Source organism: Nycticebus coucang, chromosome 14 (genome assembly GCF_027406575.1).
Source record: "Nycticebus coucang isolate mNycCou1 chromosome 14, mNycCou1.pri, whole genome shotgun sequence".
Lineage (NCBI taxonomy): Eukaryota > Metazoa > Chordata > Mammalia > Primates > Lorisidae > Nycticebus > Nycticebus coucang.
In genome coordinates this window covers 96470741-96498527 of record NC_069793.1, presented here as the reverse complement: position 1 = coordinate 96498527, position 27787 = coordinate 96470741, and the positions used below count along the sequence as shown (strand labels likewise).

The 27787-nt window shown below is 45.1% G+C and overlaps 1 protein-coding gene and 1 long non-coding RNA gene across 2 annotated transcripts in view; one reads left to right on the top strand and one right to left on the bottom strand.

The window, feature by feature from the left end:
* Nucleotides 1–27787, top strand: part of FAT3 (FAT atypical cadherin 3) — a 768910-nt gene that overhangs the window by 707300 nt on the left and 33823 nt on the right. The window contains exons 16-21 of the mRNA XM_053561979.1: nucleotides 193–330; nucleotides 3840–3983; nucleotides 6777–6974; nucleotides 10531–11329; nucleotides 22899–23033; nucleotides 25451–25608. Coding sequence (XP_053417954.1) covers nucleotides 193–330; nucleotides 3840–3983; nucleotides 6777–6974; nucleotides 10531–11329; nucleotides 22899–23033; nucleotides 25451–25608 — 1572 coding nt within the window. The remainder of the gene's footprint in view (nucleotides 1–192; nucleotides 331–3839; nucleotides 3984–6776; nucleotides 6975–10530; nucleotides 11330–22898; nucleotides 23034–25450; nucleotides 25609–27787) is intronic.
* Nucleotides 25421–27787, bottom strand: part of LOC128565486 (uncharacterized) — a 31058-nt gene continuing 28691 nt past the window's right edge. Inside the window, exons 2-3 of the long non-coding RNA XR_008374266.1 lie at nucleotides 26796–26934; nucleotides 25421–25551 (exon numbers count right to left, since the gene is read on the bottom strand). This is a non-coding gene — a long non-coding RNA (uncharacterized LOC128565486). The remainder of the gene's footprint in view (nucleotides 25552–26795; nucleotides 26935–27787) is intronic.

Here is a 27787-nt window from a genome sequence, read left to right as displayed (position 1 = left end):
ACTGAAATAAAATGGGGTTCCAGTCTTGCTGCTGGCATCATCCCTTGTGCTGGGGTGATCACTGGTACTGGGAAACAGAGCACCTGAGGAAAACGTCAGAGCTGCTCCCATTTAAACAGACCCAAGACCCTAAGAATCAATCTTTTCTCTCTCTTGTGTCATGTTGTCGCTTTGCTTGTTTTTTCTGTGAAGCTAATAGCAGAAGATGTAGACAGCCATCCCAATGGACAGATTCGTTTTTCCATTGTGAGTGGAGATCGGGACAATGAATTTACTGTGGATCCTGTTCTGGGACTCGTGAAGGTTAAGAAGAAATTAGACCGAGAACGGGTAAGCTAGTTTCAGCCAGCTCCTTTCCCACCCACATCCTCCCTTCCCTGGAATCAGGGGCCCGGGCTCCATGAGTATAAACAGGATGGTTCTCCATTCTAAATAGTGAGTAAACAGGGGTAGGTTAAAAAACGCAGCATGAAGTATTGGGGTCAGGCCTCTGAAAGAATTTTCTTCCAATAGGGGATGTTTGCAATTTCTTATGTATGGCAGCTTTTTTTTTTTTTTTTATTTTAAAAATATTTTATTTTAGAATATTACAGGGGTATACACATTTTAGTTACATGTATGGCAGCTTTAAAGAAAAGGCAAAAACAATAGATTACAGCTTATCATCAAAAAAGTCATTCATCATGATCAGGTAGGCTTCATCCCAGGGATGCAAGGCTGGTTTAACATACGCAAGTCCATAAACATTATCCACCATATTAACAGAGGCAAAAATAAAGATCACATGATCCTCTCAATAGATGCAGAAAAAGCATTTGATAAAATCCAGCATCCTTTTCTAATTAGAACACTGAAGAGTATAGGCATAGGTGGCACATTTCTAAAACTGATTGAAGCTATCTATGACAAACCCACAGCTAATATTTTACTGAATGGAGTAAAACTGAAAGCTTTTCCTCTTAGAACTGGAACCAGACAACGTTGTCCTCTGTCACCTTTACTATTCAACATAGTGCTGGAAGTTCTAGCCAATACAATTAGGCAAGACAAGGAAATAAAGGGAATCCAAATGGGAGCAGAGGAGGTCAAACTCTCCCTCTTTGCTGATGACATGATCTTATACTTAGAGAACCCCAAAGACTCAACCACAAGACTCCTAGAAGTCATCAAAAAATACAGTAATGTTTCAGGATACAAAATCAATGTCCACAAGTCAGTAGCCTTTGTATACGCCAATAACAGTCAAGATGAGAAGCTAATTAAGGACACAACTCCCTTCACCATAGTTTCAAAGAAAATGAAATATCTAGGAATATACCTAACAAAGGAGGTGAAAGACCTCTATAAAGAAAACTGTGAAATCCTTAGAAAGGAAATAGCAGAGGATATTAACAAATGGAAGAACATACCATGCTCATGGATGGGAAAAATCAACATTGTTAAAATGTCTATACTTCCCAAAGCAATCTACCTATTCAATGCCATTCCTATCAAAATACCAACATCATACTTTCAAGATTTGGAGAAAATGATTCTGCGTTTTGTATGGAACTAGAAAAAATCCTGTATAGCTAAGGCAGTTCTTAGTAACAAAAATAAAGCTGGGGGCATCAGCATACCAGATTTTAGTCTGTACTACAAAGCTGTAGTGGTCAAGACAGCATGGTACTGGCACAAAAACAGAGACATAGACACTTGGAATCGAATTGAAAACCAAGAAATGAAACTAACATCTTACAACAACCTAATCTTCGATAAACCAAACAAGAACATACCTTGGGGTAAAGACTCCCTACTCAATAAATGGTGTTGGGAGAACTGGATGTCTACATGTAAAAGACTGAAACTGGACCCACACCTTTCCCCACTCACAAAAATTGATTCAAGATGGATAAAGGACTTAAATTTAAGGCATGAAACAATAAAAATCCTCAAAGAACGCATAGGAAAAACACTGGAAGATATCGGCCTGGGGAAAGACTTCATGAAGAAGACTGCCATGGCAATTGCAACAACAACAAAAATAAACAAATGGGACCTCATTAAACTGAAAAGCTTCTGTACAGCTAAGGAGACAATAACCAAAGCAAAGAGACAACCTACACAATGGGAAAGGATATTTGCATATTTTCAATCAGACAAAAGCTTGATAACTAGGATCTATAGAGAACTCAAATTAATCCACATGAATAAAGCCAACAATCCCATATATCAATGGGCAAGAGACATGAATAGAACCTTCTCTAAAGATGACAGACGAATGGCTAACACATGAAAAAATGTTCATCATCTCTATATCTTAGAGAAATGCAAATCAAAACAACCCTGAGATATGATCTAACCCCAGTGAGAATGGCCCACATCACAAAATCTCAAAACTGCAGATGCTGGCGTGGATGTGGAGAGAAGGGAACACTTTCACGTTGCTGGTGGGACTGCAAACTAGTGCAACCTTTCTGAAAGGAAGTATGGAGAAACCTCAAAGCACTCAAGCTAGACCTCCCATTTGATCCTGCAATCCCATGACTGGGCATCTACCCAGAAGGAAAAAAATCCTTTTATCATAAGGACACTTGTACTAGACTGTTCATTGCAGCTCAATTTACAATCACCAAAATGTGGAAACAGCCTAAATGCCCACCAACCCAGGAATGGATTAACAAGCTGTGGTATATGTATACCATGGAATACTACTCAGCTATTAAAAAAAAATGGAGACTTTACATCCTTCGTATTAACCTGGATGGACGTGGAAGACATTATTCTTAGTAGAGCATCACAAGAATGGAGAAGCATGAATCCTATGTACTCAATTTTTATATGAGGGCAATTAATGACAATTAAGGTTATGGGCGGGGAGGAAAAGCAGAAAGAGGGATGGAGGGAGGAGGTGGGGCCTTGGTGTGTGTCACACTTTATGGGGGCAAGACATGATTGCAAGAGGGACTTTACCTAACAATTGCAGTCAGTGTAACCTGGCTTATTGTACCCTCAATGAATCCCCAACAGTAAAAAAAAAGAAAGAAAAGGCAAAAATATGTCTTTCTAGATGGTTTGAAGTTCAGTCCTTCCTAGAGGAAGGGGCCAGAAAAGCACCTCCAGTGTTAGTATCCTGTGACCCTGTTTGATGAGCAACTTAGTCCTAGATTAGCAGATACAAAAGGGTCACCTAAAGACATTTAGGTCAGGAAGAACAATTCAGAAAATTCCTCTGCTCAAAGTTAAAATAAGTTTCTTTGTTGTTGTTGTTGTTGCAGTTTGGCTGGGACTGGGTTTGAACCCGCCACCCTCTGTATCTGGGGCCGGCGCCCTACTCACAGGTGCCACCGCTAAACTAAGTTTCTAAACATTGTCTTTCTTGACTGAAATATATGTCTTCAAAGGGAGATTAAATATGGAAAAAGATGCCATTTGCACTGAACAAAGATCCAGATCTGCGATTCTTTTTCTTTTTTCTTTTTTATTTCAGATTGATGTGAATTAGGTTACAATGTTCGCATTTGTTGGGTAGAGTCCCTGTTGCAGAGCTGGGATCCTAACTGGGGCACTTTCATCCTTAATGGGACATTTGGCAAAGTTGGGAAACATTTTTGGTTGTCATAACTGGGCCGGGGGTGACAATGACTCCTACTGGATAAAGGCCACCACCCACAGGTCATCCCCAACAGCAAGGCTCCAAACGTCAGTGGTGCCAAGGTGGAGAAACCCTGATTGGGAGAATCAAAGGGAAGATGGTTGATCTTTAACAAAGCACAGGCTGAGCCTGCATTTCCTGGGAGGGTGTCTGGGAGGCGGGAAGCACTGCATTTCTTTACTGTGACCACTTTGTGCCTTGCCAGGTGTCTGGATACGCCCTGCTTGTTCAGGCTGTGGACAGTGGCATTCCTGCGATGTCATCCACTGCAACCGTCAACATCGATATTTCTGATGTGAATGACAACAGCCCTGTGTTCATACCTGCGAACTACACAGCTGTGATTCAGGTCAGCGAATCCTGCCTGCAGGCGTGGTCCTTATGCATTCGGCTCCCTTCCTCTGCTCTGGTTCCCTCATCGCCTTTTACTGTTACTATTACTTACTGCCAGCTTGTCCCTTCATAGAGCAGGGATGAAAAGAGCCTGATTCGGGCGGCGCCTGTGGCTCAAAGGACTAGGGCACCGGCCCCATATGCCAGAGGTGGCCGGTTCAAACCAAGCCCCGGCCAAAAACTGCAAAAAAGAAAAGAGCCTGATTCTTCTTTCAGAACCAACTGATAAATGTGGGTAAGAGCTGTTGAGGACTGAGGTCTTTCAGGAGCCCGGGTTTTCTGTACACGTGCACCGCCTCTCCCCATCCTAATCCTGTGAAATGGGAGGTGGGTTGGCTCCCACTTTATACTTGAAGGAACTAAAGATTTATGAGGTGAAGTTGTTCACCCAAGATTAGGCAGCTGGTAAGTAGCAGGGTTGGGAATTTGAACTTGGGTCTACCTTCTTGGGTCTACCTTGGGTCTACCTTCTGCAAAAAATACTCTTTCCACAATGACTGCCTTTAAGTGACTTTGTGCTGTTCTGGCAGAGGAGGGAGATTGATATATACCATCTCATCAGTCAAAGGGGGATCAAGCTTCAGGATAGAGCTGCTACTCATTAAAATTCATCTTCCATAAGCGATTTGTTTAGCACTTTAAATCCACCTGCTCTTTAGAATTAGAATGCAGGATAGATAACCAACTGCTGGTATTCTGCTCTCTGAGAGAATAACTTCTCTTCCCATCTGTCTTTTATTCAGAAGATAATTCATGGGCACAGTACTGGGTCCTGAGCTTCCTCTATTTCCCAGTATTTCCAGAGGAAGCTGGAAAGCTAACTTTAGGAGGATCAGAAAATTCAGCCCAAGAATACGGTCATCTTGGAGGGCTTAGAGGAGACAGAGATTGACGTACGTGTCTTGGAGGGCCACGAGCATTCTAGAGAATCAGCTCTTGCCTGATCCAATTTGGCCTCGAATTCACCCCCAGGGAGTCTCAGGGTTCTGTGGAGAGAAGGTAAAATGAGGTGGACCAGGTCTGAGGAGCCCTTTGGGGATGACTGAGGACTGTGGGTCTGGCCATCCATAGCTGGCCTGCCCCCTCCCCAGTGCCGCTGAGCTGTCCTGTAATGGGACAAGGAGGCAGCTACCTGCTTATCCCTATTCCTTTGTCAGTGAAATCCAGTTTCTTCCTTCCTGGGTAGCGTTTTGGTTTTCCCCTCCTCTCCGAGGCTTTTCCCAGCAGCTGGGCATTCTGCCTCCCCGCCTGGTTCCACAAAGCTTTGCCCAGGTTCTGCGTCTCTCTCCATTTCTCTTTCTGTACCTGACTGCTGTCCACCAGGGTGCTCACTGCCCCCAGAAGAAAATGGGCTCTGCCCACTCAACATTTGGTTTTATGACACACATCCATCAGCTAGACAGACCGTTTTCAAATGCACATCAGGAAGTCAGCACTGAAAGGACCGGGTCCCTTGTCTCCAGGGCTGGGCCCGCCTGTGTTTCATGACACCTTCTTCCCCAGACAGTGACCCTGAGGGCCACGTTCTCCCTCTGTCCCTCTCTTCTACGAAGGAAATGGCCTTTATAGAGTGAGCCAACCAATCAATAAATCTTTGTTTTGTGTGGTGCTGGGGATGTTGTCAGTGTAAGGCTGTAAATCTGCACGGGTCTGAAGCTGTCCCACGACTGGTCCAGAGAGAGACGGTGTCTCGTTCTTGATGACCAAAAGAGCACTTGAGAGAAAGAACAAAGTCACAGGTATTTTTAGTCCTTCCCTCTTTCTCCTTCCAAAAGCGTGCCTCCCTTTTGCTAACACAGAATGACTTCTTTATCCCAACGTGTGATTTTCATAATTTTGATTCATAAAACGTGAGCGGACTTGCCCTTCAAACTGTAGCGTATCAATGTCTCCGTCTCAGAGATCCAAACCATCTAACCCGTGTCTCAGTGACATCGGGAGGTCTGAACTAATGAAACCGCCTCAGGCCCAAGCTGTGGAAACACTCAAGTTTGAACCAGTGGGGAAGGGGCGCCAGTGCCTGAGCTGCAGAGGATTTAACTCAGCATTTTCAAAGTGATTACCACCTTTGACCCAAGAGGGAGCTTTGTGTGTTCCCATTTTGGGGAAAAAGCACAGATAAGTGCTGCAAAATAATGTTTACGTTATCACATCAGGGCTTCCAAAAGTTCTGACAAAGTTAAGGTTTCTCTTTCTCATCATTCACAATTTGGGAAGTATTTTACCCCCTTTTTTGTTCCTAAAGAAATGTGGCGAAACTGTGATGTGGAGAGTGGGGTGTAAAGCCCTGTTTTCCACATGGCATGTTGACTGGGAAGTTGCCAGGATGCTCCTCCTCCCCCACAAGAGTCTGATGTTGTGACATGGCCTCAGCATTGGGCCTTAGAGTGATCATGTTGCAGCGAGTGTGAGGAACCTGAACTCAGAGCGTTGCCAGCCCACCCAGGACAAGCTTGCACCCAGCACCATCCTTGGAACCTGTAAACCCGTTAGCTGGAAGTCCCTGTGTCCTCACCTGCGGAGGACTGTCCCATGGGGCAGTTGTGGGGGGCAGTACAGTCCGGGAAGCACGGCGTTCACAGGAGGACGAGATAGTATCACAGGGAATCCCTTCCGCTGAAAGCCCTGTTTCGGGGAGCAGCACTCTCAGCCGGGAATGATGGCTTCATTTTGTTCTGTTTTCTTTTTTTTTTTTAATGTGAAGAGAAGTGTAATTTTATCTCCCTTTCTGTTGTACTCTTTTATACAGGAAAATAAGCCGGTGGGCACCAGCATCCTGCAGCTGGTGGTGACAGACAGAGACTCCTTTCACAATGGGGCTCCCTTTTCATTCTCTATTTTGTCGGGAAATGAAGAGGAGGAGTTTCTGCTGGACCCTCACGGGATCCTGCGCTCGGCCGTGGTCTTCCAGCACACAGAGTCTCCGGAGTACGTCCTGTGTGTCCAGGTAGGACACCGCTCTCTGCTCACATCAGGCCGTCTTCTCCCGCGCGCTTGTTTCTGGCCTCTTCGGTTCGTTTTTCTTTGTTGAGCAAGTCAACATAATTCATTGTTACTCAAGAATGTTCTCCTTTTAATCTCAAATTCAATTTCACACCAATAAAAGCGGCCTCTGTGTGTGAAATTGAACAGGAAGGGAAGGAAGCTGCGTTGTTCAGGAAGGACGTTGCTGCGGGTGTACTCAGGAGACATCACTGGGCTTAGCTCTGCATTCTGAAATTTCCTGTGGCTCTAATTGACCCTCCAAAGAGAACTCATTGGTCAGTTCTTGCTGTTTGGTAATGAGTATTATCTGCCACATTACCCCATGTGGGGAAACTACTGGTCTCTGTCTGAATGAGATTTAGCCCTATCGTGCCTGGGCTGGGCAGGCCTTCCTTGGTGAGGCAGAAGGGGACCCAGGACTCAGCGGGCCACCGCCTGCCAGCACTTCAGTTCCTCAGGGTCACTGGCCTGTGTGAAGTAAAATACAACAAAGAGGCAATGTGGCAGGTGTGCCAAGGGAATGGCGAAGAGCGGGAAATGAGCAGGCCCCCAAAGTTCCTGTCTATAAACTTTATAAATACCAAGATTTCCGTCTCATCAGTGAAACGGAGTGACTGTTTCTGCACAGTCATTTGCCCGCAGAGGGCAACCTAGACTCATTATTAATGGTGGCAATAATAACAATAGTAATTCTTTATATTGGTACAGCAGTGACTCTTGTATATATTATATCATCGCTTCGGCTAAGTTACAACTTATTCTACCCCATGAATCCTTCCAAATTAATGTCTGCCAGCTTCCAGCACAGCAGTGAACTCTTCAGTTGCTACCTGCTCTTCCAACACTATTATGTGAATAATTTGTTATTATTTTTGTAGAGACAAGGTCTCATGATGTTTCCCAGGCTGCTCTTTTTTTTTTTTAACAAAACTAATAATTTTTTTTTATTTTTTATGTTTTATTTATTTGGGGGGGGTCTGGGGATATATTTATTTTTTTAATTAATTTTAAATCATAGCTGTGTACATTATGGGGCACCATACATTGGTTTTATAAACAGTTTGACACATTTTCATCACACTGGTTAATATAGCCTTCCTGGCATTTTCTTAGTTATTGTGTTAAGACAGTTATATTCTACATTTACAGTAAGATTAGCCTATATCACAAAATCCCAAGACCAGAGATGTTGGCGTGGATGTGCAGAAAAGGGAACACTTCTGCACTGCTGGTGGGAATGCAAATTAATACTTCCCTTTTGGAAAGATGTTTGGAGAACACTTACAGATCTAAAAATAGACCTGCCATTCAATCCTATAATTCCTCTACAAGTATATACCCAGAAGACCAAAAAAGCACATTACAACAAAGATAATTGCACCAGAATGTTTATTGCAGCCCAATTCACAATTGCTAAGTCATGGAAAAAGCCCAAGTGCCCATCGATCCACGAATGGATTAATAAATTGTGGTGTATGTACACCATGGAATATTATGCAGCCTTATAGAAAGATGGAGACTTTACCTCGTTCATGTTTACATAGATGGAGCCAGGCTGCTCTTGAACTCCTGGCCTCCAGTAGTCCTTGAGGTGTGGCCTCCCAAAATGCTGGGGTTACAGGCCACCATACCTGGCTGTAATCATGTTATATTTTAGCCTGGGTGCTCAAAGCAAGGAGGGATTTCTGGTGCTCTCACAGAAACCGTTCCAGTTGTTTATATACCCTCTCTGGCTGTCAGGGAGCAGATTTTCCAAAACGTCTCAGGTGTTGGAATCTCCATGGAGAGCGCTTTCCCCCTCGTCTCTTACATTAAACTGACACCAAGTCCTGTGTGTTGTTGCTTCACAAGGCCCCTTCCGTGCCCTGTGCCATGCCTGGCAGCATTCTGTGTCTCCCCACTGCCACGCTCCTGCTGTAGGACCCTCCTGGGTGCTTGGTCTGGCGTTAACCTTATATTCCTCTGATCCTTTCCTAACCCCTCCCAGATTAATCATCCCACTTTGATTCCATCATTCTCCTAAACCAGGGATCAGCAAACTGGCCAAATCTTGCCCTCAGCCCATTTTTATAAATAGAGTTGTATTAGAACCTGGTCTCACTAATTCATTCACACACGCCCCGTGACTGCCCCCGTGCTGTAAGAACAGCCTGTGTAGTTGTGATAGAAACTGTGTCACCCGCAAAGCCTGACACATTTATTGTCTAGCTTTTGACAGAAAATGTTTGCCGGTGCCTGACCTAAACTAAAACTACATATGGCTTCCCAGTGTTTCAAAATACATGGGCCATACAGGCTGGGTTTGGGCCCCAGACTTTCAGATTTGGAATTTCAGAGCCTTTAAGCAGATACCACTCCAAAGATGTGCTTCTTTGGCCAAAGGCTCATGTCTCTGTCACCGTACACCTGGGGGCTTCCTGCCTTTCTGTCATCCTCTGTGGCTTCTAAAGTCCAGACTCATCGCCATCCTCTGAGGCCCTCCAAGTTCAACCTAATTTATTAAACTTATCTCCTCCTACATGAATATTCCGTTGTGGTGTCTCTGGCTCCTGTCCTCCATCCAACAGATGATGTAATGATGGTAATAAAAAAATCACAGCACTCACACAGACCATCATGTACTGAGCATGTCTCTGGGTTAAGTACTTTGCAATCAGGCTCTCTTTTAATTCTCACGATACAAAAACCTGTGAGATAGATACTACTATTTTCCTCCTATTAAAGGTATGGAAATCAAGCCAGGAGGAGGTAAGTAACTTACTCATGGGTGACAGACACAAGATTCAAACACAGGTCTGGGTGATGCCCAGGCTCTTGCACCACCTTCCACAGACAAGGACACATCTCCCCAGGTCCCCCCAGCCCTGCAGGGTCCACTGCAGCCCCCCATCCTCAGAACTCTGCCCTTTGACCCTGCTCACCAGAGTCCTTCACAACTGAGTCAAGTACTCAGGAAAGACCCGGTGCCCGAGTGATTGTCCCGTTGATTCTTACATGAAAAGGTATTTTACAGGCTACATATTTTTTCCTTCGGGGTATGTTTTGTTATTCTAAACTTTGCTATGGTTAAATCCCGCTTAATGTTGTTTCTTAAACATTCAGAAAGGTGCTATCCAGGCCGGTCAAAAGGAAGGAATCCAACCAAGAATAAAGATTTCTCCTCCAACACTTCACAAAGCTTCCCCTGGGGTTTCCGGCAACCTTAAAGCAAAGCCAGCCTGTTGTGGGCAGGTTGGGTCCTGTAGCCCTCTGTCCTCCTTCCCTGTTCACCCCACTGGCTTTATTGTGTCCACACATTTTATTGGCCGAGGCAGATTGTACATATGGGATGGAAGGTGGTAAATCACTCCTCTTACTTAAATCACATCCTCAGCTTTTCTGGCCGAGGGATGCAGAAAGAACCAAACATGGTGAAAGGAGAGACATCTTCCATCAGAGGTTTTTCTCTACATTATTCTGATTGTTTTTCTTAGAACGTTGCCTTTCTCCCCTGCCCTCCCCCGTTCTTTTTTTTTTAGGCAAAGGACTCAGGCAAACCCCAGCAAGTTTCTCGCTCCTTCATCCGTGTGCGTGTCATTGAGGAAAGTACCCACAAGCCCACAGCCATCCCCCTTGAAATTTTCATCGTCACCATGGAGGATGACTTTCCTGGCGGGGTCATTGGGAAGATCCACGCCACAGACCAAGACATGTATGATGTGCTCACATTTGCGCTAAAATCAGAGCAGAAGAGCCTGTTTAAAGTGAACAGTCACGATGGGAAGATCATCGCCCTGGGCGGCCTGGACAGTGGCAAGTACGTCCTGAACGTGTCGGTGAGTGACGGCCGCTTCCAGGTGCCCATCGACGTGGTGGTGCACGTGGAGCAGCTGGTGCGGGAGATGCTGCAGAACACGGTCACCATCCGCTTTGAGGACGTGTCCCCCGAGGACTTCGTGGGGCTGCACCTGCGCGGCCTGCGGCGCGCCCTGCGGAGCGCGGTGCTCACCCAGAAGCAGGACAACCTGCGGGTCATCAGTATCCAGCCCGTGGTGGGCACCGGCCAGCTGGACATGCTGTTTGCCGTGGAGACGCACAGCAGCGAGTTCTACAAGCCGGCCTACCTCATCCAGAAGCTGTCTGGCGCCAGGAGACACCTGGACACTGTGGTGCGCATCTCGGCCATCCTGGAGAAGAACTGCTCGGCGCTGGACTGTCAGGAGCAGCACTGCGAGCAGGGCCTGTCGCTAGATTCCCACGCGCTCCTGACCTACAGCACCGCACGTATCAGCTTCGTGTGTCCGCGCTTCTACCGGAACGTGCGCTGCACCTGTAACGGTGAGTGCGGTCCGGGGTCCCCACCTGCCTCCCCAGATCCTGGGCGTGGACTGGGCTGCCCTTCCAGGCATGCATGCACTCATTCACTTATTCAACTCAACGTTAAGTGACCACCTACTGTGTGCCCGGCACCTATGATAGGTACTGGGGCTGCAGGAGTGAACTCCCAGGGCTCTGTGGCTTAGGCAGTAGCCCAGATGACAGACAGGGGAGCAGGGAGCAGGTGTGAGGAGGATTCTCAGGAGAGGTAGCAAGTCCTGTGGGAGGTTTCCTAGAGGAGTGTCCTCTTGAATGAGATAAAGGCAAGCAGGGATTAAGGGAGGGGAGGAAGGAGAGTGTTCCAGGCAAGAGGCAGCGTTGGGGTGGCTGAGGGGCGAGAGAGGAATGTCCACAGAGGGGATTGAAAGAGCTTGCCGCTGGCCAGCAGGGGTGGGCAGGGATGACGGATGAGACTGGAGAGCAGGCCCAGTGACCACACAGGGGCTGTTAGGCAACGTGAAGAACTTAGACATTATGTCAAGGCAGGGGGAGCAGAAAGACACAAAGTGAAGAAATGGCAGCCTCAGGTCTGTCTTTCCCACAGGGCATGCTGGCTGCAGAGGGGAATGGACAAGAGGGGCCAGGCCAGAAGCAGGGAGACAAGTCAGGAAGCTGTTTCGGAGGGAAAAGGCCGTTCCATTTGCTTCAGTGAGAAACAGGGGTAGGTGTCAGGGAGCACAGTCAGGGGATAGGTTCACAGTGGCTCATGTTTGTTGATGTAACTGGAGTCACCAAAGCTTGGCCTTTACTGGTCAGAGGTCGTAGCTGCACATGCCCACAGTGGTCACTGAGCATGCCCTCTGCCTCTTTTCCTCTCTCTGACATATGAAGCCATAAATTCACTGCCTTCTTCGAAGGAAATTGCACCCAGAGTTTTTCTAGCCAATTTGAACTTGGTCCAAAGGGACCGTGCCCAGAAGGAAGGCCATTTGTAAAACATTCCTTTAGGTAATTGGGTATAGGCAGGGCCCGTGGCCTCTTCCCTCGTGGAATGTTCTTGGTTGCAGTTGGGAGAATGAGCTCATCAGAGGGAGGCCGTAGGGGACAGCTCTCAGGAGAAACTTAGACAGACTCCCCAGGACTGCCAGCTGCTTGCTGTGTGGTACCCAGTGACTCCTGTTTATCTTCTCACCAGGTAGGTGCAGTGATGTCCAGACTTGTGGAATACGTAAATTAGCTGCATAGAAACTCAAAGCATACATGCTGGGTGCAATGCATTTCTGCAGGATTTATAAGTGCCAGCTTTCTGGGCCTTCCCGATATTTCCTTTGTAGACAAACTGATTCATATACCAAAACTCTGCCAGGCACTTCAGACAGGGCTCAGAAGGAGTTGGGGATAGACCCTGCCTGCAGAAGAAACTATACCAGCTAATTAATACTTGTACTCTGAAAACTCATTTATTCCAGAAAAAAAATCTGTGGAGGCAGCACAGCCTAGGCACTGAATATTCAAAGTAGAAAAAATAGTCACTGCCCTTAAGATCTGACAATTGTGAAGTCAGTTTACAAGTACCTGCTTTCTATAATGGAACTATTATAAATACTAGGGCATAGAAAATACAGAGCCCCTCCTGGGGCCAAAGAAGAGCTTTCTGTGGCATTTGTACCACCTATGTGCTGGGTCTTTGGGGATGTGTACGAGTGCATTAGGAAGAGTCGGGGTGGGAGAAGGCTTTGCAGGATTTCTTAAAGGAAAAATTTACATGGGGGGATTTCGGCGGGGGAGGGGCGGGTAAAAGGCTTGCTTTCTGTTTCGTGTAAGACACGAATGCTGTAAATTCACTATGTTGCAAGATGAAGTCCCTGCTCGGGACACCAGTTCTTTAGTCTCTACATACCTCTCTACTCCTAGTAAACCTAGAATGCCACAATTTTTTGTGAGTCATCTCCCAGATGTGGAGGAGAGTGCCTCCACGTGGCCTCCTGTAGTCCCAGCTACTCGGGAGGCTGAGGCAAGAGGATCTCTTGAGACCCAGATTTGGAGTTGCTGTGAAACAGGGTGCCACAGAACTCTGCAGAGGGCAAAAAAATGAGACTGTCTCAGAAAAATTAATAAATAAAAATTTGAAAAAAAAACGAATGAAAAGCCAATATTTTCTTGTTACGAGCTTTTGCATAGTCAGGCTAAGCTCCCAGCCTCTTCTCACCTTTAAGTCACTCTTACAATTAAGCTATAAAATAAAATTCAAAATGTTGGTGGTAAAAGGAGCTCAGAAGGTCACCTGGCCCAGTCTTCGGAGGTAAGTCTACATGAGTCTTCGTTACAGATATGGCAGCTGGGTGCCCCGCCCTGGCCCTACCGCTGGTGAGAGCAGCATGCTGACCCTGTAAAGGGTCCTCCTGGGGTCCTGTTACCTGCTTCTTAATGCCAAGGGCTCTTCATTTTTCTTATGTGCTGTGTGCCCTGTCAGAATAGTCATGCACAGCCGTGTGTTGCCTTGTGATGTTTTTGCTCAGGGAGTGACCACATTTTTGGCGGTGGTCCCACAAGATTATATGAGAGCTGAACATTGTCTATTGCCTTATAATGTCAGCTCAGCACATTTCCTTTTCTATGTTTAGACACCAAGGAAGTTTAGATATACAAGTATTTACTGTTGTGTCACACTTGCCTACAGGATTCAGCATAGTGACCTGTCACACGTTTATTAACCTCAGAGCAATAGGCTACAGCATAGAGCCCATGTGTGAGGGTGGCTGTTCTGTCTCCTCTGTGTAAGCTCACTCTCTGATTGCACAGTGACAACATTCCTACCGACACATTCCTCCCAATGAGAATGTCTCCCATTGTTAAGTGACAAATGACTATAACCACACTTTCCTAGCAGACTGACTGCCAGCCTCACAATATGACCCCAGAAAGGCAGAGGTTAAAATGCCCTTTCCTGAGCCCCAGGCTCACATATGGACAGTATGTGTAGGGTACAGCCTGGGAGACTCTAATGTTGGAGGCCAGGAAACCAAACTTAGAGAAAGCTCATAGCAAAAATATTTTCCTCTAGGTTCAGGGTGTGAGTTGTAATCACAGTAGCTCTTTCATATCATCTAAACTTTTCATTTAAATAAAAATATAGTGATGGGCCAGGCACGGCAGCTCTTGCCTGTAATCCTAGCACTTTGGGAGGCCGAGGCGGGTGGATTGCCCTGAGCTCACAGCTTTGAGACCAGCCTGAGCCAGAGCAAGACCCCATCTCTAAAAATAGCCAGGTGTTGTGGCAGGCGCCTATAGTCCCAGCTACTTAGGAGGCCGAGGCAAGAGAATTGTTTGAGCCCAAGACTTTGAGGTTGCTGTGAGCTATGACACCATGGCACTCTACTGAGGGTGACAAAATGAGACTCTGTCTCAAAAAAAATAAAAATACAGTGATGCATTGTTAAGGTAAGCATTAGGCATGTTCTCGTTTATTAGAAAGGAGAAATGATGTTTTTCTCCCAAACACATAACACAGGTATACAACTAGGATCGGCTGCTCATATATTTATTCTGGGAGGTTAACAGACTCACTCAGAGGACTTTTCCACCACTTGGGGGAACAATTGCACGACAAATAGAGGGAGCTCTTTGTTCTGGGCTGTGTAGTGAGTTCTACCCAAATTTGGCCTCAAGATTCTATTTTATCCCACCTTCCTGTTCGTCTTTTTCTCATACAGATTTTTTTTTTGTTTTGGCCCAATTATCATCATTAGCATCTTGAACCGAGATGCCAAGTTGCTTTAACAAAACAAAAGCAGACTTGACTTTAAGTGCCAAATAAACTCATTAAGTCCCAGCCACCATCGAGCATCCTATTTGAACAGCTCTTCGGGAGATAACCAAGCTCTGGTCTTTTGCAGTGGCTGCTGGTGCATTTCAGGTGTTCAGTGAACATTGTCCTTTCTGTAAGAAACCCAGACACCAACTTACAGAATGGGGAAATGATCGATCTGTACAGGGGAAACGAGAGGAAAGTTTATCGGGGAAGACCGTGGGGCTATGCCTATTGCCTATTTTTTTTTTTAATTTCATTGATTTTTCAAAAGTCTTATATCAAGAGGAAGACTCTTGTCCTAGAGAATGGACTCCCCAGTGAGACCATTGGAATTGAGGACAAGCATGTTTATGGGTGGGGCAGTGGAAGCCGCGGGGTGGAGGCCTGATCTGTCGAGTCTTTGTTCAGAGACAGAGCACAGAATGGAACCCAGTGCTCCAAGTGAGAGGCATGGAGCGCGTGCCGTCACTGAGGCCTATGTAGGCAGAGCTGGGTCGGACAGTAGCCCTGTCCTCCAGCAGTGGGGGTGGTGCTAGCCTCAGGTGTGCCAGGGGATGAAGAGGAGCCCAGAAGCACTGAAGGTGGTGCTGCCTCAGCGAGGTCTGAAAGGATGCCGAGGGGTAGCTAGTGACCAGGACGGAGGCTTCCAGGCTGAGAGGCATGAACTGCAGAACATGGAGATGAGAAACTGCGTGCAGTGCAGTGCATAGATTAAGACAGGGGACAGACGGTATAGCTAACATTTATCAAGACATGACCAGTTACCATGCTAGTGTTCACACATACAGGATTGCATTTAAGTCTTCCTATAAACCTAAAACGTAGGATCTAACTTCCTTCAAAAATTAAGGAATCCAGATCTTGGAGAGGTCAATTGATGTGCCTAAGGTCACAAAACTAGAAAATGGCACAGTCAGCCTTCATATTTGACAGTCTTACTCAAAGCACCTCTTAACCACTGCACCCTAACACCCATGGACGTCACCCAATCCAGCCTCCACCCACTAGACTGACTGGGTGATTCAGCCAAAGTTTTTTTTTGTTTGTTTGTTTTTTATTGTTGGGGATTCATTGAGGGTACAATAAGCCAGGTTACTCTGATTGCAATTGTTAGGTAAAGTTCCTCTTGCAATCATGTCTTGCCCCCATAAAGTGTGACACACACCAAGGCCCCACCCCCCACCCTCCGTCCCTCTTTCTGCTTCCCCCCCCATAACCTTAATTGTCATTTGAGCACCAGTGCTAGGAGTTCACCAGCCGAGCCCTGAGACCACCTTTTGCCTGCCAGGGCACCAAAACCATCCAGCTGTCACATCATCCCGCTGTGTCCTTCAGAGACACAAGGAACAGGAGCTGACCAGCCCTGCCTCCACAGGCTGCCCTCTAGATAGAGAAGGAGAGTTGTTATGACCCCTTGAATCCTCTTTTCCGAGCCAAACATCAGGAATTCCTTTGTTCCCTGGCTATGAACAAATACATGCCATGAAGGCTGCAGATGATGTACCTGGGTCACACAGGAGGCCTAAAGGAGGGGTTATCAGTTCTACTCGGAGGAGTTTGAGAAAGTCACTGGAGACAGTACAGCTTGTCCTAATGGGTCTTTACCATGAGGGAATACATTTTAAGCAGAGTAAGAAGTACGAGAAAGGCCCAGAGATTTGGGCTGCCCTTTAGTTCACTCATCTGCTCGGCAGTTAATTGAATCCCACCCAGTCTATGCCGATCCCTGGGCAGGGTGCTGGAGACAGTGGTAAAGGAGGCTGACGTGATCTCCGGCCCCCTCAGGCACACGGTAAGCTCAGCTGGGCCAGATGGTAAGGAGAAGGGACAGTCCCTGGGAGGAATATGGTAGGACAGGTAGTCAGAGCCCACCCACAGGTGGCCATACTGATAAGTTCCTAATAAGCACAATCAAATAAAGTGATGGCTTCTGTAAAGCAGTAAGATGCTTAAAACAGGGACTTGATGTGTTTTGTACACAGCAAGGAAAGACCTGAAAGTGAGTTTGCACGTTGGCTGAAGTCTGTTAATACGAATAGCCCTCAGTGTGTCTCTGAATCTTAAATGGGTTGCCCCAAAAAACTGGGACATTTCGATTTCTTATTCATAAGAGATTGATCTACAGATCCCTCATCTCCAGCACACTTGAGTCCCAGTGTGCCAGGAGAGGTTTGGATGTCCCTGTCCTGGTGGTGACATCAGCTGCTCAGCGAGTGGTCATCACCCTTTATCTTCCACCCACACATCACAGCCTCCAGAGAGGAGGTCTTGACTGAAACTGCATTCAGTCTTTGGTGAAATCATCGAGAAAATATGGCTGAGTCCAGTATATACCATTCTGGGTGAATCTCTGCTTTTGGGAAATCAAGGAACAATTGCAAAGCTGAGAGCTCAGTTTTTTAAAACTTCTCACAGGCCGTGAATTAGGTGGGGAGCTTATTGACGTGTATGGTATTCGCCAGGACATGGCATCTTGGCAAGGCATGTGGATTCAGGACGTGGATATTTACCACTAGTTATTGGATTCTTCAGTGTAATGAGGCAGCAACGTAAACCAGGAGGTGGAATCAGCTCCTAGTGGCAGTGTCATAATCACAGCTAGATGTGGATGTATTGGCTAATGGCCCAGGCTTAAACCAGGGGGCTGTGGGGACACTGGGGAGGTGAGGAGCAGAGAGTCATAAATACGTAGCGAGACCCTTTAAAACCTCAAGAGGATTCCTCTTCTCCTGCCTGCTTGTTCCCAAGCGCTGGAGCTTCTGCTCCAGTCCATCACCTGTTATCAACTCTGTAGAGAGTGACCAGCTTCCACCGGAGCAGACATCTCGGCGGTGGCAAGCCTTCTCTCAGAGTATGGCCACACTGTGCTCTCGTTTCTCCTGGTGGAGAGGCAGTGTGAGGGGGTCACCTGCCCTGGAAGCAGAAAAGGTGGTGACGAGGCTGACAAAGCTGCACATGCCCCGTGACACCAGGGAATACAAGCTCCAGGCCCTCTTTTATGCCTCCAGTGTACACCGTATCTCCTACCAACTTACAAATCATGAATCTGACCCAAAAGAACAGCAAGTAAAAGATGACACCTGAGTTCCAATCTCTGCCACGCTGCCGAATCAAACTCGTGTCTCTATTTTTGAGAGCTTTCTAGTGATTTGTTTTTAACTACAGTTGTCTTCTTTGCAAGTTGCTTTCATATATACTAGCCCATTTAATTTTCACAATGCTGTGAAGAATCATTATGTTGATTTTTCAGAAAAGTAAATGGAGACCTGGAAAAGCCAAGCAGTTTGTTAAAGGGGACTCAGTGGTCAAATGAGAAGCCAGTCCCCAAACCTGGGTGTGCCACTTATTAGTACAGTACCCTTTCCACAACACTGCCCTGCCTTCCCCAAGGGACCTGGGTAGTGGGGAGCAGAGCTTTATGTTGTGACAAGAGCTAAAATGTCTGGCCTTGCCCTGACATGCAGGAAATGGCCTCGGCTGGTGTGACGAAGTGGGACCTTTCTCCCTTCATGCTCACTCTGGCACCAAATTAATGGCTGTGTGAGACACAGAGCCCGTGGGTCTCGGAGCCTCCACCCCCCAAGCTGTTGCCATACACAGCACAAGTTAATTAAACCTGGATTCTTTCATGATAGTTAATAAGATCAACTTCTTCCCAGAAGACAGCAGGGGTTGACGCTTTTGTTACTTCACAGGGACTCAGCTGAGGTGGCACTTTTCTGCCACCAGAGAGAGGGTCTTTAAGGCTCTTAATACTAGGTGTATACGTTTCCCTGAAAGGGGGATTGCAGAATTGTGATTTCATAAAATAAGTTAATCCCTCTTTACCCATTCAAAGCATGGTGGATTTTAGGTTGCTGGATAACTTAGGGTTTTGGCTGGAAAGAAGACCATTAACTCCAGGACCCAGATCTGAGCACATGTAAGGGTGAGGGGCATGTGATATTGTTGAGAGTTGGTGTACAAAGATCAAGTCCCTTTGATGGTATATGCCATAGAACCTCTCTGCAAGTTGACCACCAGCGTGACTGTAACCAACTGGTCACTATACGGAGTTGGTCACCAGGAGGATGAGGCCTGCTGTACTGATACGTACATGTGGGGCACATCTAGTCTATGAAAATTGGCTCAACTAAAGGAAGTGGTCAACTATGGTGGTTCTGCTGGATTTCAGAAACGACCTAGTTTCTTATGAGACTTTATAGAGAGGAAAGAACTAAAATATTGGTTATGTGGAGTATAGGGTGTCCCAAAAACTGCCCCTAAAGTTCCTATGCATAGGGAAAATGGAAAATGTAGCTAAATGTACCTTTATTTACGAAATACGCATTACAAAATTTTACAAAGAGGTGGCCAACACATAGAAAATATGTGTTGTGAGGGCGGCGCCTGTGGCTCAAAGGAGTAGGGCACTGGCCCCATATGCCAGAGGTGGGGGGTTCAAACCCAGCCCTGGCCAAAAACTGCAAAAAAAAAAATAATAATAATACATTGTGACTTCAGAAGTGACTTTTAGGACACTTCATATTTAGTTTGGGGGAACTGTTTCTCAATCACTAGCAGTCTCTGGTAGGCAGGGACTGCAGTTTTCTGCATGCGATCACCTTTGTCCCCAGCTCAGGACGGTGCTACATTTATAAGGACCTGTAGACTCTAATCTGTCTTCAGGCTTCCTGGAGCCACGAGAGAGCGGGCTGAGAGCAGAACGAGCTGACAGCGGCAGCTGAAGCCGGAATGTTTACGGCTGAAACATCTCGGACTAGGACTCAGGGAGGAGGGCCCAGAGTATTTTTAAAGCATCCAAAGACACATCCCTTGCCAAAAGCTGTCCCCTTAACCCTAAAGCGCTTTATTAAAAACAAAAAGAAAGGAAAAGAATCTATCAAAGTCAATGCTGCTAGAATAAACATAAACACAATAATATATCTAATATTACAGTAATATTCACTTTAGAATGCACTTACAATATTTATATTCATGTAGTTTTGATATAGCCTCACACTGCAGTTTTCATGGCAGGGATTGGGTTTAACAATTCATCCATTCATGAGGATGATTTAATCATATGGGCTGCTACGAGTCATGACACAAGGAAATGAAAAGGAAAAGACCTGTGAGTTTGAGCTCTGCCTGTCAGCTCTGTGCTCTGACCCAAAGTGGGAAAAATGAGTCAGAGAATAAGAAATCCTCACTAATTACCGGGGCAGGACAGTGGTTAAAACAAACAAACAAAAACGGCCCAAACATGTGAATAAAAGGTAGAAATAACCAAAAGCTAGATTTATTCTGAAATACAGTATTTTGCTTTTACTATATTCGCTTATAGCTATTATTTATTTATTTAGAGACAAAGTCTCACTCGGCTGCCCTGGAGAGAGTGCAGCGGCATCAGCGTAGCTCGCTGCAGCCTCAAACTCCTAGACTCATGCGATCCTCCTACCTCAGCCTCTCAAGTAGCTACAGGCACATGCCACCAGGCCTAGCTCATGTTTTCCATCTTTAGTAGAGACAGTATCTGTCAGTGTTGCTCACGCTTATCTCAAACTCCAAAGCTCAAGCAGCCTTCCCGCCTCAGCCTTATAGAGTGCTGGGATTATAGGTGTGAATCTCGGCACCAGGCCACCTATTTCTTTTTTAAACGTTATAATTCCTTCAAGAATAAATATGTTGGATGGTACCTGTGGCTCAAAGGAGTAGGGCGCCGGCCCCATATACCAGAGGAGGCGGGTTCAAACCCAGCCCCGGCCAAAAACTGCAGAGAAAAAAAAAAAGAAAACAGAATAAATATGGTTGCTATCATGAATCTGAAATTAGCCCTCATTTTCCCCCTTGGAAACAGTAACTTGTAAAATAGGTTTTTAATAATGCAACGTTTCTTAGCAATGCATCTATTACATTAGAGCAGCAGAGACTATAAATATAGTTGTATCTCAGAAATGTAGAAATTTCTAGAGAGGGTATTCTTAGTATGACTAAAATGGAAGGGAAAATCAAATGTCTGTAGAAGGGAAAGTAACAGATTTCTGTTTGTTTATTATTTTTTATAATTTTTACTTGAAAACGTTAAGGTGGTACAAGTGTTTTTATTACATGGATGAATTGTATAATTCTGAACTGGGGGCTTTTCGTGTGTCCATAACTGCACTGGACAGGTAAGTCTTACACCTATAAGAATGGCTACTACTAAAACAAAAAAATTTGTTTAACTAGATATTGGTATGGCTGCAGTAAAAATGTGGTTTCTTCCTATATTGCAATCACGTGCTTGCCTGTTATTTCCTGGTGGTGATGGAAAGGAGGCATTGTTTTCTATCATGATTCCATGCCCAGGTCTACCACCTCACTGGACCTAGAAAAATTATTTGTTCAATGAATGCAGCAAAGTATTTTCAAAACTGGTTATCAAAAGCCTCTTGAAATAGGTCATGAGATGGTCAAACCACTATTTTAAATTCCATGGACAGAAACTAGGAAGATGTTATTTCAGGGCACTTAGGTCTTACAGAAGCATTAGTAGAGATCCTTCCAAATTTTCAGGTTAAAATGCCTTCATCTTCTAAGACTTTGTGAGCTGTATGAGTGCCAATAGTCTTTTTGTGACAGAGATACAAAAGTAGAAAATAGGATTTATGAATTCTGAGTTTGCTGGTGCTGCCTACATTGCCCCTCTCAAGGATTGTAGTTCTTAAAATGTTTATTTGGTAGCTAGGATTAAATGTCTACTTTCTCCTGGACAAAGAAATTACTGTACCACAGGACAATGTGCTTAATGATGAGGAAGGACTTAGAATGAAAAGGAGCAGGACGAGAGGTCAGTTCTGGCCCAGAAGGAGGCTGCTGTGTCCAGCCTGTTCTCATTCACAGAGAAACGTGTCCTTCAGGCCACTGCTCACCCACTTAGGAAATTACTGTTTCGGTTGTGGGTAATTTTTAATGTGTGTATCCTTTTCCATAATCCTTTTACCACTTAAACTCCTACCAGTTTGAAAGTGGCCTGATTACATTTGAAATATCCAGAACCTTTGAAAAGTGTACTTCCTTCCCCGGACTCAGGTTGCCATCCCTATGGTTCTGAATGAGCTCACTTGTGTCCTGAATTCTGGCTACATCAGTTAATCTGCTTCCCAGCACTTCCCTTCTGAGGGATTAACCTTTCATCTTACTGGGCTGTGAACATTGAATAGGTGAAAAGGAAGCCTTCCTTTGCCAAGGATAATTTCACTATTTTTTGATAGGCAGTAGGGCACATTTATAGCAAATCAATAAAATACCATGTACCTGAAGGGATTAGGAAACATCATTGTAAGGTGCGCTTTCATGGTTTAGAATTAGTTATACGTTTCTTTAGAAGCATCTCCCCCACCTCCAGAAATGAACAGCTAACATCTTCTACTCCCAAGTTTTTCAGGACAGGAGATGGGTGTGGAAGAAACCTGAACTTAGGTGATGCACTCGGGTAGTCAGTAATATGCAGGAACCCCCTTCCAGTAAGTATTACCAGGGCTCTTCACTGTGATCTTTCCTCCGCTGGAGCTAGTGCAAGTGTAACCTTAGCGTATTTTAGGCTAACACGAGGCATTCTATTTATTCTTCAGTCTGACGGTGGATTTAGGCAGACGTACCAGGTAGAGCCCATCCAGGTACCCTACTCCTGGGTGGCCTCTTTGGAACTCAGCCCAGAGCCTGTATTCCCCAGCTCCTGAACCACTCCTGTGATCACCGGAGCGAAAGGGGAATCCCCCTGTGTACTGATCACGTGTGTTCCCTCTGTTGTCACAGGAGGACTGTGCCCAGGTTCCAGCGACCCTTGCATGGAGAAGCCATGTCCAGGAGATATGGAGTGTGTCAGTTACGAGGCCAGCAGGAGGCCGTTCCTCTGCCAGTGTCCACCAGGGAAGCTTGGAGAGTGCTCAGGTGCGGGGGTGGGAGGGTGGGGTGGGGTGGGGAATAGCAAGGGTCTGATTTCATGTTCCTGAAACATTTGCTCTTGAGAAAATTACACTGTTCAAGTCCTTCCAGATGACATTTCTGTCTGCATGCAATACTTTCCATCAGAATGGACCACAGCTAACGTGCACCCTTACGTTGACTTGCGGTTTACCCTTGCCACAGCCCGTGTTCAGGAAACATGCAAGGACTGTGGACGCACATGGCGAGACTACATGTGTTTTCAATCATGGCACGTGGCTGTTGAGAGTGTGAAATTATGGAAAACTGAAGGCTGTTTGCTGAGCGTAAGAGTCAGAGTATCTGAGGTGTGGCCTTTGCTGTTCATGGGGCTGCACAAATCTAGAGCCACAAAACCAAGATCCACAGAAGACAGGGCCGACCCAATCCTGTTAGCCTACCATAGAGGAAACCCAGCCTGGAGCGCCAAGTAAGCCGACTCTCCACTGGAAATGCACAGCCATGATAACTTCATGTTCTAGAAAGGAGAGGGGTTCACCTCGGTGTCTTAAAGAAAGGAAAAAAAAATTAATATTTAGGTTATTTTAATTCAAATGATTCTCTGTTTCCAATTTCATTCAATTTCAATACTTTATTTGATCCATATTCACTACCTATCACCTCTAAAAAGAGTATTGTTCATTTGGGTGCCAACAGAATTCTCTTTATGTTATAGGATGTATTTGAAATGCAGGAACAATGATTCTATAATTTTGGAATCCATGAGATAGTTACTGAGTAATGATGATAATAATTACAGTGGGAATAAAAAAAACAACTGTGACTAGTATGTGCAAGGTACTTTGCTCAGCTTTGGGCCCTGGAAGCTCAGTCGTTGCAGAGAGAAGTACTACTCTTAAAAATGGAAGCCAAAGCCCATTTGTAGTTGACTCTAAGAAGGAGCTACCAGGAAGCAAAAGGACCATCCAGATGCTTGCCCGAGTCATGTAAGGTTTAGATGTAGAATAAAATCACGCTGCCCCTGTCCCTCCCTGCACATCACACACAGCAGGTGGGTGTGCAGGGTAATCCGCAGCTGCTAACTTCTGTGGTCACTTTCTCATGATTTCCCTTCTCATTTCTATTTAGAAAACTTCTGATTATCTGTGATTATTTTCCATTTGGTGTATTTCCACACTTTCCACCTTTCATCCCAATAAGGCAGCCTTTCAACCATTACGACAGGACACAAAAGGCAGTAACAGAATGAACTCAGATTTGGGCATTGCGGGTTGGACTAAAGATTCTGGGAAAGGGAGCCTTGAAATCAATGATCGGGGTGTAGAATTATGACTGTAGACAAATTTCCTTTCTATCAGTTACCCTTTTGGAACATTAAGACAAATGACTCAAGCTGGTGATTTGGTGTTAGGATACTTGGGGAATGTGAGTATCATTTGAAAATGGTTTTATGGGGCGACACCTCTGGCTCAAAGGAGTAGGGCGTCGGTCCCATATACCGGAGGTGGTGGGTTCAAACCCGGCCCTGGCCAAAAACTGCAAAAAAAAAAAAAAAAAAGAAAGAAAGAAAGAAAAGAAAAAGAAAATGGTTTTATTGTCTTTCCTTTGTTTCATGGGACTGAATGTCCTTGAGTGCCTGAGTTATTGGGGGTGGGGAAGGCATGAAGGGATAGCTTTTAATAATGCTAATTTTAAAAAGCAGGAGTTGAGAACTTAGTGACACAAAGAAAATCCAGGCCATGGAATTGACCAAGTTATTCTTGGCATGAGCCAACTAAGATTTTTTGGTAGCTGACTGATTAATAATTTTTGCACTTTGAAATTAGAGTGTGATATGAAATGGAGAACCAGGTTTTAATCAAAATGGTTGCTCCTGAATCCCCAACAATAAAAGAAAGGGGGGGACTAGCAGAAACTACAAGCCTTTTTGAGGCTTAAAATCACTTAAATCTCTCAATATCACTTCAAATACATTCATTTGGGCAAAGTAAAAAAAAAAGAAAATTAGGGCGGTGCCTGTGGCTCAAAGGAGTAGGGCGCCAGCCCCATATGCCGGAGGTGGCGGGTTCAAACCCAGCCCCGGCCAAAATCTGCAAAGAAAAAAAAAAATTTTAAATAAAATTGTGATGAGATTCAGACCTTGAATGCCTGATATATGTTAACATTATAACATACGTTATAATGTTAAGGGGGAAGGTATGTATATGAGCACATGTACACATATATGTATGTATGCAAAAAATAAAATACACACAAAAGTTAAATGAAAAAACAACAAGACAAAAAATGGTTGCTCCTCAATGCTTTCATTAATTTCCCATGGCCCTTAATAATTTGCATAGTGGTTGACAGGTGGTTTCATGCGTTTCTGATGGTTTGTGGATGTTAAAGGTATATATGTCTTCTCGTGTTGGTCTTTTCAGGGCATACTTCTCTCAGCTTTGCTGGAAACAGTTACATCAAATACCGGCTTTCAGAAAACAGCAAGGAAGAGGACTTCAAGCTTGCTCTGCGTCTTCGGACCCTGCAAAGCAACGGGGTTATCATGTACACCAGAGCAAATCCCTGCATAATTCTGAAGGTAATTAAAATGGGTTATGTTTTCCTGCAGTCTGCAGTCACTCTCAGGTTAGTGTTTTGGCTCTTGGATTGGGGACTGCTGAAATCATTTTGTCTTTTAAGTTCAGAAGACCAGAAGCAGACTTTAAGGCAAAGGGGAACAGCAGCAAAACTGGGAAGTGAGCCAAGATCCCATTTCCTTTTGAATGTTCAGCTTCAAAATTGGCTGTTGGTACATGGGGCATCTCCCTCTAGGGTGGGTTCAAGGGTCGGCCTCCTTTGAGCTGTAATCACTCAATGATTCCCTGGATGTAGCTCCCAATCAGTTCCACAATGGGGCTGGTCCCTCAGGAGGACTGGCTGGATCCCCAGGTATCTGCCCGCACTGGCACTGGTGTATAGAAGGTTCTGCATGTCCTATCATAACCCAAGGAGCCCCATTTTTAAACCATTTCCCAGACTCAGGAACCTCCCTAAGGCATCCAGAGTTCCTTAAGAGCAAGTCTGACATTTATATTCAGCTCAGGGCTTCTGGTACCTTCATGAAAATAACAACAATAATAGTAACAGCTGTATGTGTATCACTTATTTTTGTTAGATAGTTAATATGATACATTTGTTATATATTATCATCCCCATTGGCTCAAGAAGAGGATAGCAGTTCAGAGAGGTTAAGTTAGGGTGGTGCAAGATTGCAAGATTGCACAGATCCAAAGTGACAAGGCCTGGACCCACACTCCAGTCTCTCACTCCATGGTCCAAACCTCCAGGCTATCCCCACTCTCTGTCTTGCCACTACAACTCATTTTACCAAAAATCATATTCTGGAGATCCATCGACCAGATTGGCCCTTCCAGTATGAGAAGGGGAAGGCAGGGAAAGGATGAAAACCTGTTTCAACTAATGCTATTCTCACTAGGTTACTCTCTCAGCCCATTGTAAGTGCTCTTGAGAAACATTTGGAGTCTATCCAGTGGAGAATGCCCAGCTAAGTGGAAATGGTTAGAAATCTTTTTCTTTCCAAGGTTCGAGTTTAAATTGAACCATGATGAGCCTTTCTAGCTTCTGTGCTTTGATTATTTGATGTGTCAGATCCGAGTTGATTAGGTGACTCAGGCACTAATCCTAAAGGCCGATGAGAAAGGAGAGAAACCCAGAGACATTAAATGCCTGTGGCTTCTCTTGACTGTCACACAGGCTCTCACTTACCCACTTCTAATACTGCCAGGAATTACCGTGTGGCCATAGTTGAGTGAACAGGGAGTTGAAGTTTCAACACTGGTCTTTTAACTTTCATGGAGAATCTCCCACTATCCTTATTCATGCAACTCAGAGAATGATTTCTGCTCTGCAAAAGAAAGCAATGTTTTTCAAAGAAAATAAGAGAACTCAAGATGCACAGTTTTAGGGAACAATGCATTCAAATCAGATATTAGATATCAGATAGTAAAAGAAGAAATATTCAAAAACCTAAGCCTTGACTTATTCCCTCTGGGCCCCTGAAACAGCCTCCTGCCTTGGGTCAACAGATCGTTTTCTGCATAGCAAGGAGTGGGGGCATTTATATAATTTCTAGAGAAGAGCTCTGTGTATACAGAGTGCCTGGGTCTCTCTGACCTTTCTTGTTCTTCCTTCATGCTCTCTCAAGACTGGTAGTTGCAGAATATCCTTATGAGGCAAATACTTTCTATTAGCAAGTCTCTTCTAGTACATTAAATTTGAGAGAGAACAAAAATATTGGACCTGGATGGCTTCATCCTAAAATGGAGGTTGTCATTCGACACTCTGCTGGCAAATGTCTAAAATGTGCAGATCCCCAGAGATGAAAAAAAAGAAGAATTAAGCCTTTTAGGCAGCTCCAGCTCCCCAGGTATATTGCATTTCATGAAACAAGCATGTTTCTGAAAGTTGTGTAAATTGAATCTCTGTCAATGGAATTCTAATAAACTAGACACGGTTGCTATTTTAAGGAACCTTCCATTAATCCCTTTGTGAGGTGAACAATCACCCCCAATCTGTCTATTCTGTAAGTTTGCTTTTCATGTGTTGGGTTTGCCCAAAGCAGGACACAGCTGTACTGAACTACTGCAGTGATTCTCCTATAGTCACCAGGAATAACCATGTAGGGGATTTGAATCTGTTTGCTTAACATTTTCAGCCTTATGCAAGATTTAATTTCCTTGGCTTTAGGTACATTATAT